This window comes from Camarhynchus parvulus, chromosome 11 (genome assembly GCF_901933205.1).
Source record: "Camarhynchus parvulus chromosome 11, STF_HiC, whole genome shotgun sequence".
NCBI lineage: Eukaryota > Metazoa > Chordata > Aves > Passeriformes > Thraupidae > Camarhynchus > Camarhynchus parvulus.
The window spans coordinates 6,659,813-6,677,492 of NC_044581.1; the positions used below are offsets into that span (position 1 = coordinate 6,659,813).

Here is a 17,680-nt window from a genome sequence, read left to right on the forward strand (position 1 = left end):
GCTCTGGGAGCACAGCTCTGCCGTGGGAGCTCTGGGTGGGCTTTGCCTGTGCAGTGCAAAGTCTGGGATAAGGGGCTGCTCCTTGGTTTTTAATGCATGTTTATTAGATGGAGTTCAGGGACTTACCATGATAAGTAAGAAGAAATCCATCTTTTTCCTAATAAATCTCTCCCCTTGGGGAAATAGTGGTTTCTGAGCATATGAAACGCAACTGTCATTATTTTTCTCCCTTTCTAAGGCTTTTTTTTTCCCATAGAATATGCCTCCCTTTTGCTCTAAGTATCTGAATATCTTGGTGTTGTGTTAGGTGGGAGAAGGATGAGTATGAAGGACTTTTTGATCTGAAGTGTTGGCACGGGCTTTTGGATTTCTGGCTTCAATGCATGTGCACAAACTGGTGCAATTACAGCTTGAATCATAGGTTAGAGGGCAGCTGATGAACTATGAGCCAGGAGGCTGCACCATTCACATGTATCTTATACCCTCCTGCAGACAGTGGGACATGCTAGAAAGTCATACTGAAAAAAGAAAACCCAGCAACCTGCTGATGCTTTTTTTTTTTTCTCTAAAGGCAAAGATGTCTGGCATGGATCAGAATTAGAATTGTTCTCCCTGCTTTTAAAAACACTCAGCTAATGGTGAGTCCAAGATGGTGTGTGTTTGCACTCAAACTCTGGTTAATGTATCAGTCCTGAAATAAAAGATTAAAAAAAAATTAACAATAGGTGAGTTATTCTCTCTTTAGAGCATTACCCCTTTGTAACATTCAGTGAAGTGATGTTTACAGGTAATTATCAAAACAATTTAATCTTAATTCTCCTGAAATTCCTCAGGAAGTTATTTAGCAGAAGCTCCAGGTGGCTGAGACTTTATGTACCTGGTACTGTTACAGGATTTTGAAAGCCTCTTAAATAGTTTTTGTGCTTTTTGCCTTTTTTTGACTAAACTGGGTGCACAGTCTTGTTTAAGCCGTATTCAGACTGCCTTGTGAGACACGTGCTCATCATCCTCCCACTTCCCAACCCACCTGCACATGGCCAAGCCATCTCTCAGGGCTCTTCCCCCCTTGGCCACGGCACATTGAACAACTTCCTCTGGCTTTCTTGGTACTGGAGGGGCCCTAAAACACTGTGAGGAAACACCACAGCTCAGTGGTTGGAGCAGGACACCTGAGAGACCTGGCAGGGGCCCTTGTTACAGTGGCTGGTGAATCCACAGCAGGCTCTCTCCTGGCAGACTTGTGGCAGGGCAGGGCAGAAAGGTCCTGAAGGCAGAACCTGAAGAGAGAGACCTGGGGAGAAATGAAACTGAGTTCCTGTTTGGGTGGGTTTTTTGTTGTTTTAAGTGTGTTCTGTGATGAGGTACTGGAATGGGTGCCCAGGGAGGTGGTGGAGTCACTGTCCCTGGATGTGTTTAAAAAAAGCCTGGATGTGTTTAAAAAAAGCCTGGATGTGTCACTGGGTGCCAGGGTTTAGTTGGGGTGCTGGGGCTGGATTGGACTCGATCTTGAAAGTCCCTTCCAACTTATTGACTCTGTGATCCTTGAAATTGGTGAGATAAGGGGGTTCCAGTGACCTGCCCAGAGCTGTTTCAGGTTCTGTATTCTTCAGCTCTGGAAGCCCCAGGTCGTTCAGGAATTGTGCTTTCCAAGAGTGCTTCCAAGGCAGGTTTGCTAACCTAGTGACCTACATGTTGTGTTGGGCTCAAGTGACAGTCTCTTGAGCAGCTGTCACTGTATCCACTCACAGGAGGAAAGGGAATTTGAAGGGCATTTCCTGCTCTGTCAGTACAGTCCTGAACTTTGTCTAGCAAAGAGCAGCCAGCTTTCCATGGCTGGCAGGGAGGGCCACAAAGCTGGCTCTAGCTCTGCCCACTGAAAGATCAGGCCATCCTCTGATGCTGCTTTAATTATCAAGACATGGAACTTTCTTCAGCCTGTTTCCAGACATTGTCTGCTCACCAAGGCACTTGTCAGACAGCTGATAATGCAGGCTTCCAACTGAGGCATTGCTGAGTTTTTCAGCAATGTTATTCAAATTTTACCCTGAGAACAGTTTGTGGACATGTGAATTTTATGTGTTTGTAGTAGCTTAGTCATGCCGTGTAGCTGGGCTAAGTTCTGTGGTCTACAGCAGGAGACTGTTCTGCCTTCTACAGAGTAGTTCTGCACCCAGTGTTCCTCTGAAAACAAGCCCAGCTCTGAGACAGAAGAAAGAAAAGCACTAAGATCAGTTTAGACAAGAAACAAACTCTGAGTTGCCACTCTTTTGGCTCACTTACATGAGGCTGGTGATTTGCTGACGAGAATCTGCCCCTGCTTCCAGCAGTCCCTCCTTGAAGCATCTTCCTGGTGCCCACAATGTGGTGACTTGGATGCCCCTGTGCAAGTCCTAATTCTAGTTCCCAGGGCAGGGCTGTGCTGTGACTGAGCTGCTCAGTCTCTTGACTTGCCCCTCAAAATGCTTTTGTGGTTTAGATTTTGCTCATGCACAAGGTTCTTTAGGTATTGCAAGGAGCTGATCTCCACGTGACTGAACAGAACTCTTCCACTGGTTTTTTGATACTGATGTAGATAAAGCCTTATCCTTTCTGAAACGAACTGTTGCAAATTTTACTAGGCAAAGCTTTAAAAAAAAGTCTTTTTTGGGGGAGGATTTCTTTGCCATTCTGTACCTCTGCTTGGTATCCACAGAGTCACTTTCCTTCCAGCATAGTCTACTCTGGAATTTTTTGTGGATTTTTTGGGAGAGTTTTGGGCTTTTTTTTTTGGGGGAGTTTTTATTTAATATTGAACCCTGATATCATGAATGCTTTTGTCAGAATTGTGTTGTTGATAACGCCTTTAACTTTCTGGGCAGCAAGGAAGATTAACTTGAATTAATTGAAAGAGTTATTTATAAGCTTCAAAATGAATGTCTGTGCCAAAACTTAATAGGGTATAGCTAATTGATTTTATTTCATGTGCTTGTATCCCTGCAATTTATAGGATTAGTGTTCCTTGCCATCTACAGGGCATCATCTTTATCTCCCTGGCACTTGTGAAGCAGTGCATTCTCCTCTGCTCCTTGGGCAACTGCTGAGCTTGTTCAGCTCTGCCAGGCCACGTCACCCTGCTGGAGGCACCTCTTGTTCAGCTTCACTGGGCTGTCAGATACCACCATCTTTTAAAAAGATCATTATCTCAGAAGTGCTTTCATCTGCCTCAAAGCAGAGCTTAAGCTCAGGCTCTGATAAGGAATTCAATGATCCATCTGTGGCTTGGGGAGCTGCAGGAAGCGTGATCGATAGCAGCCTTGGTTTAGACATGAAGCAAAGTTGAGGTTTTCTGTAGTACAAAGGACAGTTCCACCTAAATGACAGATGACAAGTGATAACCTCTGAGATGGGGAAGCTCAAAAGGTGGGAAATGCTTCAGTTTCTCTTTCAGAAAGCAAGCTGAACAGTCTGATGCCTGGCATGTCCTGAGCACTAGTGTCTCTGTATCCAGAGGTAAGGGAAAAACTGCAGGGAGGAATCCCTGCCAGGCCTGCTCTGGTGATGCTCATTTAAGTGAGAAAGTGAAGTTCACTTTAAATCCATGCTGCAATTTTAGTGTACCAGCTTAAAAAAGGAGTTTAAAGGAAGTGAAAAGACAAAGTAGTGCGGTGTGCAAGTGACTGTAAAATCTGACTTTCACACTGAATCTACAGAAAAAGAAACTACTGTGGTGGTACTTACTGTCTGCTTCTTTCTGCTTCACATCAAGTCAAACAAGAGATCAGATCCTCCAGCTCTGTGTGTGTGACAAAGATGAATTGCCTAGAGAAGGCATCAGGGTTAAAGCCCAGTTGTTTGCATAAGCCTTGTACAACCCTGAGGTTTCCACTGATGAGCACTTGTGCAGGGGCTGGAAGGCTTTGAGACGTGGTGAGTCTCCCTTTCTGTGAAACTGGCATGCTCAAGGTCAGTCTGCTTTTGGTTTCAGGTACTCTTGCCTCAGTGAGAGCAGCTGTGGCAATGGCTTTGTGAAATGCTGCATGCCAGTAAAGGCTGCTTCCCATCGTGTTTTGACACTACTCTTAACCCTCCAAGGTATTTTTAAAGAAAATAGAACTGAATTAGGGGTTTGCTTCAGATTACACAACGTGGTGGTTGGTTACCACATGCCAAAGCAGCAGCAGGGTATTTACCTGCTCCTCCTGAAGCCTGTGCTCCCCTGACTGTGTGGAACCACTCTGGACACCCAGCACCTGCTGCTCTTCAGCTGCACAAGTCTCACAGGTGAGAGGTTGTATATCAATGGGATCTCTTGAGAAAGTCTCCATTTCACATTCTAGTTGTATGTCATTTACTGGAAATTGTTGGTTTTCAGTACTATCCCCATTGTTTCACTGCTGAAAGCTCTCCTTATTAAAAAAAACTTGTTTTTCAAACAGGCTGCTTCTTCCTCTTATTCCTGTATCAAAGTTGATTATCTTTCAGCAGTCCATAGCTGTGTTTCCTTCTGGTTTGAACTTTCATCTGACAGGCATCGCAAGCATTTCCATCTCTTCCTTTTTAGGAGCATCATTTCTTTGGGAAAGAAATGCTGAGGAAATATTTCTAATTATTTTATCTTTGTAATAGGAAGCTGCTGGCCAAAACTTACAGTTTTGCTTTTGAAAACTTGTCAGCTTTGCTGTGTGGTTTGTTGACTGAGCTCCTGTGTTACTCTGCTCAAGAGGGGAAATCACTGATCTTAGTCTTGTAGTGGTGGCAGAAACTGGAAAAGTGTTTTTGGTAGCTGAAACCTTCCCCATTTATGTGCATGAGGGTTTTTTTGTTTGCTTGGCAGTGCACTCCATTTCATGGAAAGAAGAGGCATTTTCCATCATGAGGCAGTGTTATGGTTGGCTGTAATTGAATATTTGAGGGGATGAATCACTGACTTTAGGGCTGCACATTGCAGAGCAATGATCCCAGTGCCACTTGGAGCCAACTCCTCCACTGGTGTGCTCGGTGGGGTGATCCAGGGAGGCCTCTCTGGGGCAGGCTGGGCACCTGCACTGCCAGGCAGGTGCAAATCCACTCCCACAGCATCCCTTCCAATGGATGATGATTTTGTCTGCACACTTGGACTTTCAGCCATGGCAGGTTGGTCAGCCTGTGGAGCTCATGACTCCTTTGTGCACCCATGCCTGTGCTTGAACCTGCCAGGAGAGCAGCTGCTCCCTGTGCTGGGCTGGTCCCAGTGCCAGGGGGGGTGTGGGGGGCACAGCAGGCTGCAGCTGGCAGCTGCTTTTCACCAATTCAGGGAAGGTGTCCTGCTCCAGCAACATCTGATCTGGGGGCTGTGTTGAGGGCAAGATGTGCTGGGGCAGCTGCTCAGTGAGTGTCCCACAGAGGAGGTGCTGGGCATTGGCATTTTGTGCTGTTTGGTGAGAGCTGGAGTACCAGCTACTTCTTATGGAATAAAAACTTGTATTTTTATTAGTTTCCTTTGCACTTCAGAACCTTTCTTCCTGCATTTGTGCTCTATCCAGACAAGCTGGTTTGTGAGCAGATCTGTAGCAATCTCTCCTACCTTGTGTTCCTAATTTATTTAGCCTTTCATTTTGTTTCAGGCTTGACAATGAGCTCCTTGTATGTGATGGTGAGCAAGAGCCAAGTGAATGCTGTCAAACCCAGCTCTTTACTAAATAAGGGGAGTTTATCCTGTCATTTCTCTCTTCCTGTTATCTAATCAGCTTTTATAGTGTACTTTTATTTTCTGCTCTGTCTGGAGCAGATATTATTGCTTCTCTTGTTCCTCCTGTAGGGAGTAATTTGAGGTGAGGAGTTGGTCACTGCTCTGCAGTTGGTACTGTGTAATCTGGAATACCAAGGCTGTAGAACCAGGTTGGGTTTTCTGTCTCTGTGTCTAGTCCTAAAGCTTTTAGATGAGAAACTGGGTTTTGAAGCCTTAAGAGAATTCCCTCTGTAAAGGCTGAAAATAAGACTCTGTATAGCTGAAAATAACAGTGTGGCTTGATGTCATGGCAGGTGTAGGGAGGAGGTAAAGTATGTCTACCTTAGATGCAGTTTCTAAGTGAATTCTCTTTTTTTTTTCCATCTCTCCTCAGGGACTCCTCAGTGCAGTTCCTAGGAGTGAAAGCAGAGTGAGTAATGACTCAGTGCCCACCATAAAGGCTTACAGAGCACTGCCTTTTCCAAAGAGACTTTGTGCCCTGGAGAACAACCCACTTCTGCCACAGCACTTTGAGCTCCCCCAGCCATTCCTGAACCAAGCAAACTTACAGGTGAGTTGATCATAATTACTTGGTTTTAATCATGCTTTAAGTTGTCAGCCAGAAAACCTTAGGCTTCAATAATCAGTTTTAATCTTGACATATGTCTGGTTTTGTTTCTTTAGGTTTTTTAGGTTCTTACTCATTGTTCATCTCTAAAATACAGCTTTTCCATTCTTGTTTTGATGGCAAGATAGATTCACTGTGTTAACATTTCCATAAGTTACAGAACAACTTTATGCAGATTCTAAATCTGTAACAGTTTTAGATTTTAGCATTATCTTGCTAAAAAGCCCTTAAATGACCCAGATTCATAAATATATACATATTCCCTAGAAAGACATGATTTGCATTTAACATAACTAGTTCCTTTTAAAATCAAGAAAGTCGTTTTAACCAGTTGTGAACTCGGCCAATTCTGTTGGAGGTCTTTGCAATCTGCACTGGCACCTCTCATCTCCCTGTGACTTGCTGACTGAGAAGATGCCAGCAGGATTGGCTCAGATGGAAGGACTCTGAGCCTGATGGCCAAACTGCTCAGGGCAAAAAGCAAGCGTGATGTGATGCTGAAACCCTTTTGATGATCTGTGCTTTAGGAATTTCTTGACCAAGAAGTCAAGATCCTGTATTTGTTTCCTATTAATATCCTTTGGGGAATTGATTTTTTTTTCTTAGTTAGCCTCAATACTGAACATTTCTCTGTGCTAAAAGATGATGTGCTTCACAGTGCAGAAGAGCCTGTGAGAGCTTCGTGGCAGTGCTTTTCCAGTGACAGCTGACATCCCAAGAGTTGCTCATATGACCAGTGTCTGGTTCCTGAATGTTGTTGTGATCTTGTCCCAAAGGGCAGCCAGCAATTGCAGAGTTGCCAGTTGGCTCTGATGGTGGGGGCCTTCCATATTTAAAAGGTGTCAGCTCTCTTTGACTTTCTTTTGAATTTATGGTGCTACACGTCTGCTGTTAATGAGATTATTTAATAATTGAAGAATAGTAATAACCTATTACAGGATATTCACCATAACTTCTAGTGTAAATGTTAAACTTGATTCTTGAAAGGATAAAAATTACTTACTTATTCTGACATGCCTGAAGTGTGTAAGTAGTGAAATTCTATCTTTTGTAGGGTTTTATATTACCTGAGACTTTACTTAAAGTTCTATAAAAATATGCCCTATGCCTTGAAACATAACTTGTTGTGAAATGGGGCTTTGAATCCTTTTTGTCTTGCAAATGCCCTGTGGTCTCAGTTGCTACTGGGCCTGTATGTGATCCAAACCATTTGAATGAAGAACAGAAGAATGATTGGATTAGTCTTTGTTCCCAAAAGTGGGAGATCGGTGTGACACTAGATCCGAACAGGCACACAACACCCATTTCAAAATCCCGGTTAGATTTGTGAGGCATTAAAATGTTGTCTATAATTCCTATTTAATTCAGTATTAGTGCTTCTTTGGGTGAGAATGCAGGAGATGTAGGCATGTTCCAAAAATGTGTGTTTATGGACAGGTGGACCAAATGGTTCTCTGTTAAATCTATTGTTTATTGAGATAAACCATAACTGTAAGATTAGTTCTTTACCATTTTATCTGTTTTATAGTTTGGAAATGTTCCTGATGTGAAATGAGAACCTGAGGTGTACAGCCTTTATTGGGGTGGTATAAGCCATGTGTCTCTATAAAGGGCAAATGAAACTGGTTGGTTGATACTTGGTATTTAAAGGGCAGCAGTGTGGGACATTTACAGGCAAACTTGTTCCTCTGCATCCAAAAACCACCAAGGAGCTGGGAGGTAAGGTAGTGTAGAAAGGAATGGTGTGTGGGTGAGAGCTCCTTACCAGGGGAACTTCCTCCTCCTCCTCTTCCTTCCTTTCCCTTTCCCCACAATAGACTTCAGGTAAAGCCTTGTGTTTCTTAGCTGCTTTAGCCGCCAGAACTGCTGGTGTTTACTAAAATAGGAATTCTTCTGTTGTTTTCTAGCAGTAGTAACACTGACTCTTGTTCTATGTTTGCTTTTTCAGACCTCCTTCTGGATGACCAATGTGTGTTTTAAGTGATTCTGTCAGCAACTAAGTCTCCAACTTCCCACTCATTCCAGCTGGCAGCAGCGTTTAAGATGCAAAAAGATCACGATCCGGGATCGCACAAACATTTCTCTTAAAACTTCCTAGATGATTGTAGTTGCTTGGGTTGTGTTCTATGCTAGCAGAAGCCTTTTCCAAGCTCTGCTGTTGACTCTAGAGCACCACATTCCCCATTTCCTGGGAGCCTTGGGGGCTGGCAGCATGGGAAACTCGTGCGTTTGCCGCGACGACAGCGGGGCCGAGGACAACGGGACCTCTCAGGGCCGACAGACGGAGCACAGCAGGACACACATCCCTGAGGCAAGGAGCCACCCAAGGGACCCTGTCCGTCCACCCAGGAGGGGTCGAGGGCCTCATGAACCAAGGAGGAAAAAACAGAATGTGGATGGGCTGGTGCTTGACACACTGGCTGTAATTCGGACGTTGGTAGATAAGTAAGTACCTCCTCAAGGAATAATTCAACATGAATGAAAATGTTCTTGTCTTCTCTCAAACTGTGGCTCCAGCCTCTCACCGATCTGCACCTGACCCTCCCTGGAGCAGCTGCGTGTTTCCATCTGGAGGCTTAGGAGAGGAGCACCTTTCCTAGGTAATAGAAGTAGCTCCTGAGTGCCCAGGTACAGACTCTTCCAGGAGCTGAGGAGCTTCCTCACAGTTCCTGATTTCTTACCTGGCACAGATACACAGTTTAGGAAGCAATAGATATGCTCCAGAGGCTGGGAACTTCTGTCCTAAAAATTGGTTGTTGTGCAGTTTTCTATTTGCAGGCTGGATTTTACTTCTTTGGAAATGGTGAAGCAAAATAGGGAGCTTTGATCTTTATTAGCCTGGATAAACAGACTGAGGTTTTCTTTCCAGTTGTAAGTCTGACTACTTTTTAAAGATCACATGTTGTGACTGCCCAACTCACAATCCCAGTATTACATTCCTGGCATGCTCAAAGCATCCATTAAGGGCGTGGGGGATATTTATGGGCTCATCCATTTTTTGGTCTTTTTTTGGTTTTGTATTGCTTTCTACAAAGCTTTAAAAGGACCTTAAAATGATGGGTTAAGTTAGCTCAACCCATTTTGGGTTAGGTGCAGGCTAGGAATTGGGAAGACCAGAACTGAAGGAAAAGCACAATTCCAGCCTGAGAGCTGGGGTTTGAGTTTAAGGTGGATGAGACTCAAAATAAGTGAGCCTTGATTCATATACCTGCATCAACTCTGGAATGTGCCTGCAGAGAAGGAGTTTGCCTTCTTGCTGTCTAAGGCTTTAAGTGAAAATATCAGGACTGATGTTTTTCATGAACATTTAGGTCTAAGATACGTGTTTGGTTGGTTTTTTAACAGGTTTTATTTTGTGCTCTGTCTTCAAATCATGGCAAATGGTTTTTAAAGTCTCTGCCCAGTCTCACATGCCCTTTCCCTCAAGTTCAGCTCCTTAAACTGTTTCACAACACTTCTGCCCACAGTCAATCCTGTTCCTGTGGGTCTTGCAATCAGTTTTGTAATCTTGTGAGCGCTTTCCTATGCTACTGAGAGACAATAAGCATGGTTATTTCACTGCCCATGGAGTCCTGTTTCTGATCAATTCCTGAAGCTACTGTATTTTTATGGGGGCTTTTATACAGATTACAGTAAAATGAACTGTGATAAGGAATGAGAATCATTGCTTAGCCTGTTTATTATTTGTTTGTTTTTTCTTGGGGTTCATTTCTTTTTCTTGTTGTTGTTTTTGGTTTTATCAAATCTCAAAGTTCTGACCTAAAACATATCTGACAACTGATGTTTTTTTCTCTCTTATCTAGAGATAGCTGCTTCCTAGAAGTTTAATTTCATAAACTCAGAAGGATAAATTCTATATTTTGGGGCTTATATGAAAAGCTGCCTTGCAAATTAAGAAATTACCAAAATGGCTGTTTTGTTTCAAAATGAGGAAGGTGTGTCCTGGTGGGGATGTTGGAAATTAAGTGGTTAAAATGGCAAATCCGTGGGACAGGATTGTCCTGTGCTCAGTGCCAGTACTGTGAAAAACTGCTACTCATGACAAAAATCAGAAATCTTGCAGATAAAAATGTCATTCCTTTTTATTGCAGCCTTTACTTGTACTTATGGTTGGGAATTTTTGTTGGGGTTTTTTTTCTCATTTCTTTGAATCTTTCTATCCTTTCTCCTGATGTAATACGGGCTGCAAAACTGCACTTTTTTTCCTTCTAGGCAGATACTTTCCAGAAGAAAGGTGAAGATGCCTCGAGTTAAAAAAACAACCCAACTTTGTTTCAAATGTTGTGGCAATATAAAAATGCGTTAAACTGGACTTTAGCATTTTCTTGTGGAAATATTTAAGAATGTGCTCACCTTTTTGTAAGAAAAGAAAGACATGTATTTATGTCATATATATGCCAGCAATGCTGAGATTTTTCTCTTCTTTATGATTAATCTCTCAAACTAAGTAGTTTTATTATCTCCATAAGTAATGTCTGTTGAAATTTTCGCAAATTCCTCTGTATTTCACATTTCCAATTTCTTTTTAGAGCTGTGTGATCGAGTGTGAGTGTGGAACATAAAGTCTAAGCCTGGGGTTAGATCCCAGTGCCTGAGGAGCACTGAATAAAGTATTTTAGGACATGCTGCTGGATAAGCTTTTTCTGGACCTAGAGGTGCTTACTGAGCAGGACTTTGGGGTCTTGCTTTAGGTACTTTCACTGGCAGTGCCTGCTCAGGTACACAGATGTGTCCATAGCTTTGTGTCCTTATTCCAGCAAACTGGACTGAGGACCTGAGCTATTGAGCTTCTTGTGGTTTTCATGTTGGAAAATGGCTTGGATGAAATATTTTCTGTTAAACTGCCTTAACTGTTTCTTTTAACAATTCTTGTTGAAGACTATGATGCTGTTAGGTGGCTTCCCATTTGGGTTTTGTGGTGGTTTTTAAATATTTATATATTTAGCAGAGAATTTCTGAGAAAAAAAATCCTGTTGAAGTGATGCCCCTTGTGCACTGCTCTGGGTTCACTTTGTGACCTCTGACATGCAGTGCCTCATTATGTGCTACAAGGAACCTGCTAATGAACAGCACCAAATCCAGGCATTATGTTCAGCTCTTGGACATGCAGATGTGAATCACAATTTCACTTGTCAGCTGTTGCAGACATGCAGATGTTGATGTTGAGCCAGAGAGAGGCTCAAATCCCATCTGTGTTTCAGACCTGAAAATGACATTAGCAGTCTGCAGCCTGTGTAACTTCCTTTTGTTAAATGGTTACTGGATTTGTTTTTGTCTGTGAGTAATCGTTTTATTCATTGTATTACATTGATGATTGTGTATAATTTTTGACCTGTGTAATATCTCTTTCAGTGACCAGGAGCCTCCTTATTCAATGATCACGTTGCATGAAATGGCAGAAACAGGTATCAAGGCATTGTGTTGGGCATTTCAGTTGTGACTCACAGGCAAAAGAAACAAAACAAACCCCAAGCCCCTCTTTTCTTTGTAAAGAAAAATGCACCTCAGCTGGGTGTGTTGGGGTGTGGGAACCAGAACAAAGTTCTGCCCTTCAGAACCTCACTGAGCTCATGCATTGGCCTGAGTTTGTTTGAATTCAGTTAAAGTTCCCACGTGAAATCTGCAGAAGCAGGCAGTGGATGGCCACAAACACACTGTAGTGGCATTAAACCCTAAGCCACCAAGAGTGGCTGTTTGCAGCTGAGCAGGAACATCCTACACCTGTACACAGACATGGGCCAAGCCCGTGTGCTCTGGTCTTAGCACAGAGCAGGTTCCTTTGGTTTGGGTCTTGCTGACCTGAGACCTCTGCTTTGCTCTGTATTTGTCCCAACCCTGTCCCCCAGTGCTCCTGCAGGACAAGCAGGGGCTGTTTCATCTTTGTTACAGCAGGAGAAATTCTCCCAGCTTAAGACTTCAACAAAACTTCTGGTTTAGTTGAATTTTTACCTCTCTACTTAGTAGTCTTGATAGTGGTCTTAGGAAATAGATTTCTATATTAAAATAAATTAATCAATCTGGTTAGATATTACAGGAATTCAATAAAATGTTTTTCAGGGGAATGTGCTAGCATAACTCAACCCCCAGTATATTACTGCTGTGTTGTTGTTGTAGGGAGTACTGCTGCTTCAACCTCACTCACCTGTATATAGATACAGACTGTCTTTATTTTCACTTCTAAGGGAGCTATTTTCTTGTAAATCCAAATCTGTTTACTTTATCAGTAGTTTAACATCTTCTTAGTTTACTTGCAAGTAAAAGTCCTTGTCTACTTCATGAGAGCTGCTCCTTAGGAAAACATTCTTTAGACCAGCAGGCATGGGAAAAAGTCACTGAGTTTCTCTGTTACTGTCTGTTACTTCAGGGAATTCAGAAAGAGGCATCTGATTCTCGTTAAAAGAAATTATTTCCTCAGTGTCATTGTGTATGTAGCATTTAACACTTAAGAGTTGACATTGGCTGCTGAACTCTGAGTGTCACACTAGAGCAAAGTACTTGTCCATACCACCATGAGTATTCCTGATTAATAGTAGTAGGAACTAAAGGATGCTCTGGCCTGGGTTAAGACTCTTCTCCAAACCATACAGGTGTTCACTATTACCCAAGCTGCTGTAAACTTTTTCTTTTTTTAAATTTAAACTTCTAGACTACTGCAAACTAAGACAGTGGTGTAAAAAGCAAACTGTTTTTCCTGCTGTTTCTAAGCTCACTGGTAATTTTGAAGATTTTTCAGTTTACATTTAGGGAAGTACTTTGGACACTTTGAATGCTGTTAATTCTGAGTGTGACTTCTGTTTTGTGGTTGACAGATGAAGGCTGGTTGGAAGTTGTTCAATCTTTAATTAGAGTTATTCCATTAGAAGATCCCCTGGGACCAGCAGTTATAACGCTACTACTTGATGAATGTCCTCTGCCAACAAAAGTGAGTCAAAAGCAGATGCATTTATCTGTGCATGTCAGTTACTTGTGGTTGCCACACCCAGGATCCCTTTGAGTGCCTTTCACCAGTGATGCAAGACTGATAGTGGTTCAGAAAATGGGTGTAACATTCAACTTCAAGTAGTCTGGGGTAACTTGGTGTCTAAATGTTAATTAATGGTAGGAGTGTTCTCCCCAAAAAGATAAATTTGATCTGTGGGGAAGAAGCAAGAGAGCCTTGGGTTTTGGCTGCTTTTCCTGCCACTCTCTCCTGCTGTGTGGTACTTACTCTGTGCAGGTGCTGCAGAAGCTGCCCTAGTTCTGCCCTTTTGTTCTCTCATTTGCAAATCTGCACATTTACAAGTCACTTTTGAATTTTTTCCTGCCCTGCACATGAGGAATACAATGCAAGTGGGTGTGTTAAGCTAAATAAATTACATTTTTCAACTATGAAATACCTATGTATGGTTTTGGCAAATGAGAATCCTTTTGTTTTACTGGTCACTAATCTGGTTTGGGGCAGAAAGATGACCTGAGGTGTTCATGCTGTGTGTAACTGAAAGCCTCAGGTGCTTAAGGATGCTAAACATAATGTTTGTACAGTGAACTTGTCTGTCTTCAAATATTTTCATTATCTCATTTCTTCAGAAACTGATAATCACATCATTGTTGCTTTCATTTCTCAAGCTCTTGATGCTGCCAGTTTTAGTCTTCCATTGGTGTTGTTAGGGATATGAAGAGCTGGTTGCATCGGTGGCTGGAGAACTGGTCAAGCTCTCAAACTACCTGAAGTGGGTTTGTTTCCCCTAGGCTATTGATTCAAGTGATCTGAGACTTTTAAACAAGATAAATGTATTATGACTCTCACAGAGACTGCTGAGTTATTTTGAAAACAAAGCTATGACTAGAAACTTTGTCTACTTTAAAAAAGAAATCAGAAATGTAGACCACTGTGAATGCACATAGAGAGAGTGATTTTGGATTTTTTGTTTGGCTCTACAATATCCTCAGCAATCAAATGATTTGTCTTTGAAAAGCCAAGTGACTTTCATTTGGGTACAGTTAAGGAGTTTGCTGTAAAATAGTTGACCTTATCAAGACAGGGAATGAGGTGCTTGTTTTTCTGGGGGGCCCAGTGGTTTTTTCCTGTGTAGCTTCTTTACAGCACAAGGAGCTGCAGCTGTGGGGTCTGCTGGCCACATGCAGCCTCATAAAGTCTGTGCTGCTGTTCATTTTCGTTCTATACAGTTTAAGTTTTTTGTCTTGGGGATTTTAAGTCAATGCCTCACTTCCATGACAGCTGGAGAACAGCATTGTGCTGTATTTTATTTTCTGGTTTTGCAGGCTATAAAGTCCATAAAGTTAAAAGGGCAGTGCAGTAAACTGTTTATTCTATAAAGTCTTTATTTAACTCAAAATACTTGATCTCTCTGACAGTTCTAATAATGGCTAAAAGCAGTATCAGTATGTCAAGAGTCTAATTTTAGTGAGTCCTTTCCATCCCAAGTCTGTTGCTCAGTCATTCTTTCTTCTTTCTCTGTCCTTTCCACTTAGCTCAGTCCTGTTCATCAGCTCTGTTTTTGTGGCTTTCCTTTTAAGAATGTAACTACTTTTCAGTGTGATCTCTGTACAGACCTCAGACTCTAGCACAGTCACCTGATTCAAATGTGGCTCAGAACACAGTTCAAAAAAACACATCTATTCAACTTGAGCAGTGCTCATTTTTCCTCCAAATGGCTGCTGATGACTTCAATATGAGGAGTTCTTCTATTCTAATTAGATCCTTGCCTGAGATTATGCAGTTTCAATCTGAATCAGCTGAAACTTTCATGAAGGCTGGAAAGTTGAGGAGGATTTGGAACTTTTCAGGGTGGGGTTCTCCCTGTGGGATGACTTGTTCAGGCTCTAGATTAACCTCTAACTACCCTGAAAATGCAGAGAATGCTCTAGGCCTATCTGGAATTTTATTCATACCATACTGTCTGAACAAAGCAAGTCAAAGCATGGCATTTTAGCTTTATTACCCTCTCTGGTTACTTCCTAAATTTGTGTGACTACAGAAAACCACTTAGGCTCTCAAGAATAGAGTTTGACATCCTGTAAAGCTGACAGCATCCTAAATTTATGATGGGAATGTGGGCTTTTTGGGGAAGGGGCATGTCTCTTTAGTCCTGAAATCTAAAATCTGAAACAGTCCTTTTCTTTTGAAAAGGGTGTGAGTTTTAGGACCCTAGAAATAGATCAGATGGCAGTGGTGCCATATGTGCTAATTGGTTCCTATTGCCATGGGGAGCTCACTTAAATCCAGAAGTGTCCTGAGCTATTGATCACAACAACCAACAATCTGGGGCTAATTTTAAAGTTACAGCTCTTGGATGTGTTGAACTTTTTTCTCATTTGTCCTTCATTATCTTATCTTAAAAGATAACCACCCCATGCTGTCTGTAATACGATGTTGACTTTAGTAATGTGTAAAAACAATCTGACTTTACGATACTGAATTAGGGGGTACCTGTCAGTAACATTTAAGAGATTTCTGATTTTTCCTTTGCAGGATGCATTACAGAAGTTAACAGAAATATTAAACTTGAGTGGAGCTGCTGCTTGCCAGGACTCTTGTCACCCTGCCAAGCACCGGAACACGACCGCAGTGCTCGGCTGCTTGGCAGAGAAATTAGCAGGTAAAGAAATAAATTAGCAGGTAGAGAAATTAGCAGGTAAAGCCCTGGCCGCCTCCTCACAGCTGGCACTTGGATCTCTGCAACACCTTCTGCTTTAGCACCCTCCATGTGTAGGTCAGAGGTGTTTGCTTAGAACTCAATGTTCTGCATCCCAGGGGTACCAGGTGTGACAGAATCTGGTTGATTCAAGTGTCTGAATGAGCCATTGACAAATCCTTCTGATGTGTGGTTAGTGATTGGGGATCACTGGTGGTTATATTGCTTTAGCACTGTAATCAATCTCTTCTGCAGACCCACTCTTGCTGTGAATTACTGAGGACACATTCTCTAGAATGTAGGCAGGAATATCAAGTTGGAGATCTTGGAGGCTGTATAGAAATAAAAAAGAAATGTTTTTTCCACTAGACATGTCTTATTCTATTGTAGATAGCTGAAAAGATTTTCTTCTGTGTTGCTTAAAAGAAAACTGCTGAGATTCTATTTTAAGGTGTCTTCATATAGAATCTTTATTCCCTGTCATTCCTACCTAGTACACAGCTGGAAACTGATGGTTAAGTTTCCTTCCTGCTGGTGATCTCTTTTGTATCTAGGTTTTTACTCCTTTTTTGAAAGTGCACAGGAAATAAAGGGGAAAAAAGTGATTGTCCAATGTCACCTAATGGTTATTAAAACCCAATTACTGTATTTCTGGGGAAAAAAAGTAAAGAACAAGGTCTGGAAGTGTTTTTGTACTGTAATACTTACACTGTATTATACTAAGTCAAAATGAGATACTGTATCTACTTCTATCTTAGTGGACACAGATCTCATTGTGTCAGCTCAGGCAACAAATCTGTTAATGAAGTGTTGGAACCCACTGCAAGTTCTTAAGAGCTTGTAGATGCCAGAGTTTGATTCCCTGGTGTCTCTCTCTTGATTAAGTGGACACTATTTCAGGGCCTTTCCATTTTAAATTGGCTGCTTGCTCTGGTGCTGCTGCAAGCTGTATAATTAACTATCACGTTGGCTGTTTCAGGTGCTCAGTTTTGCTTCTTTTGGGCTACTGATAGATGGAGCTGGTCTTTGCACATTGACTCTGGAAGTAAAGGGGAGACAGTAGTTTTTCAAAAGTAAAGAGCATGAAAATGCTGAGTGGAGGCTGCTGGAGTCTTACTGCAAAATCTCTGGCTGGAACTCTGTACCCACTTAGAGCTGTGAACTGAGCAGGACTGTAATGTGCCAGTAACTGTGTAATTATTAAATGTGCAACAAGTATTTTACTAGAAACAATGATAATTGTTTTATATTATAGTTTTGCTTTGCTGTGAAGTTGTTTGGTGTTCTTTAATTTGTTACCTTGTGTTTAAAAGCTCTGTGGTGATGGGTATGTGGTACTTCCCATGGAGGGATTTCATTCCTGATGTTCTTGCAGGTCCTGCAAGCATAGGCTTGCTCAGCCCAGGCATATTGGAATATTTACTTCACAGCTTGGTAAGTGTCTTTGATCTTTCTGTATGTATCCATATATAGCAATTAGAATGCAATTTTATTATTATTATTATTATTGTGAAAAGTTGAAGTCATGTCTGCTAAATATTGGCAGTGTATGTTACAAAAAGCTGAAATTCCAGAGCCTGTGGGACCTCCATTCTTGGAGGTAATGAGAAGTCAGTGGAACAAGGCTCTGGGTAGCCTGATCTCTCTGGATCTATCTCCACAGGAGGGTGGAATACAGGCATTTTGGAGGCTCCTTTGAACCTTTGACTTACAGCTCTTCTTGTCTGTACT

At 42.0% G+C, this 17,680-nt stretch overlaps 1 protein-coding gene across 4 annotated transcripts in view; it reads left to right on the forward strand.

Moving 5' to 3' along the window:
* RSPRY1 (ring finger and SPRY domain containing 1) overlaps positions 1 to 17,680 on the forward strand; it is a 36,524-nt gene that overhangs the window by 3,723 nt on the left and 15,121 nt on the right. Inside the window, exons 2-8 of one of the 4 annotated variants that reach the window (XM_030956081.1) lie at positions 572 to 638; positions 6,081 to 6,257; positions 8,263 to 8,759; positions 11,667 to 11,719; positions 13,124 to 13,236; positions 15,787 to 15,913; positions 17,325 to 17,383. In XM_030956081.1, the coding sequence (XP_030811941.1) occupies positions 8,413 to 8,759; positions 11,667 to 11,719; positions 13,124 to 13,236; positions 15,787 to 15,913; positions 17,325 to 17,383 (699 nt within the window). In that variant the 5' untranslated portion in view covers positions 572 to 638; positions 6,081 to 6,257; positions 8,263 to 8,412. Of the gene's footprint in view, positions 1 to 571; positions 639 to 4,217; positions 4,261 to 5,592; positions 5,612 to 6,080; positions 6,258 to 8,262; positions 8,760 to 11,666; positions 11,720 to 13,123; positions 13,237 to 15,786; positions 15,914 to 17,324; positions 17,384 to 17,680 lie in introns of those variants that run through there. The other 3 variants (XM_030956083.1, XM_030956084.1, XM_030956082.1) reach the window with 3 other exon arrangements.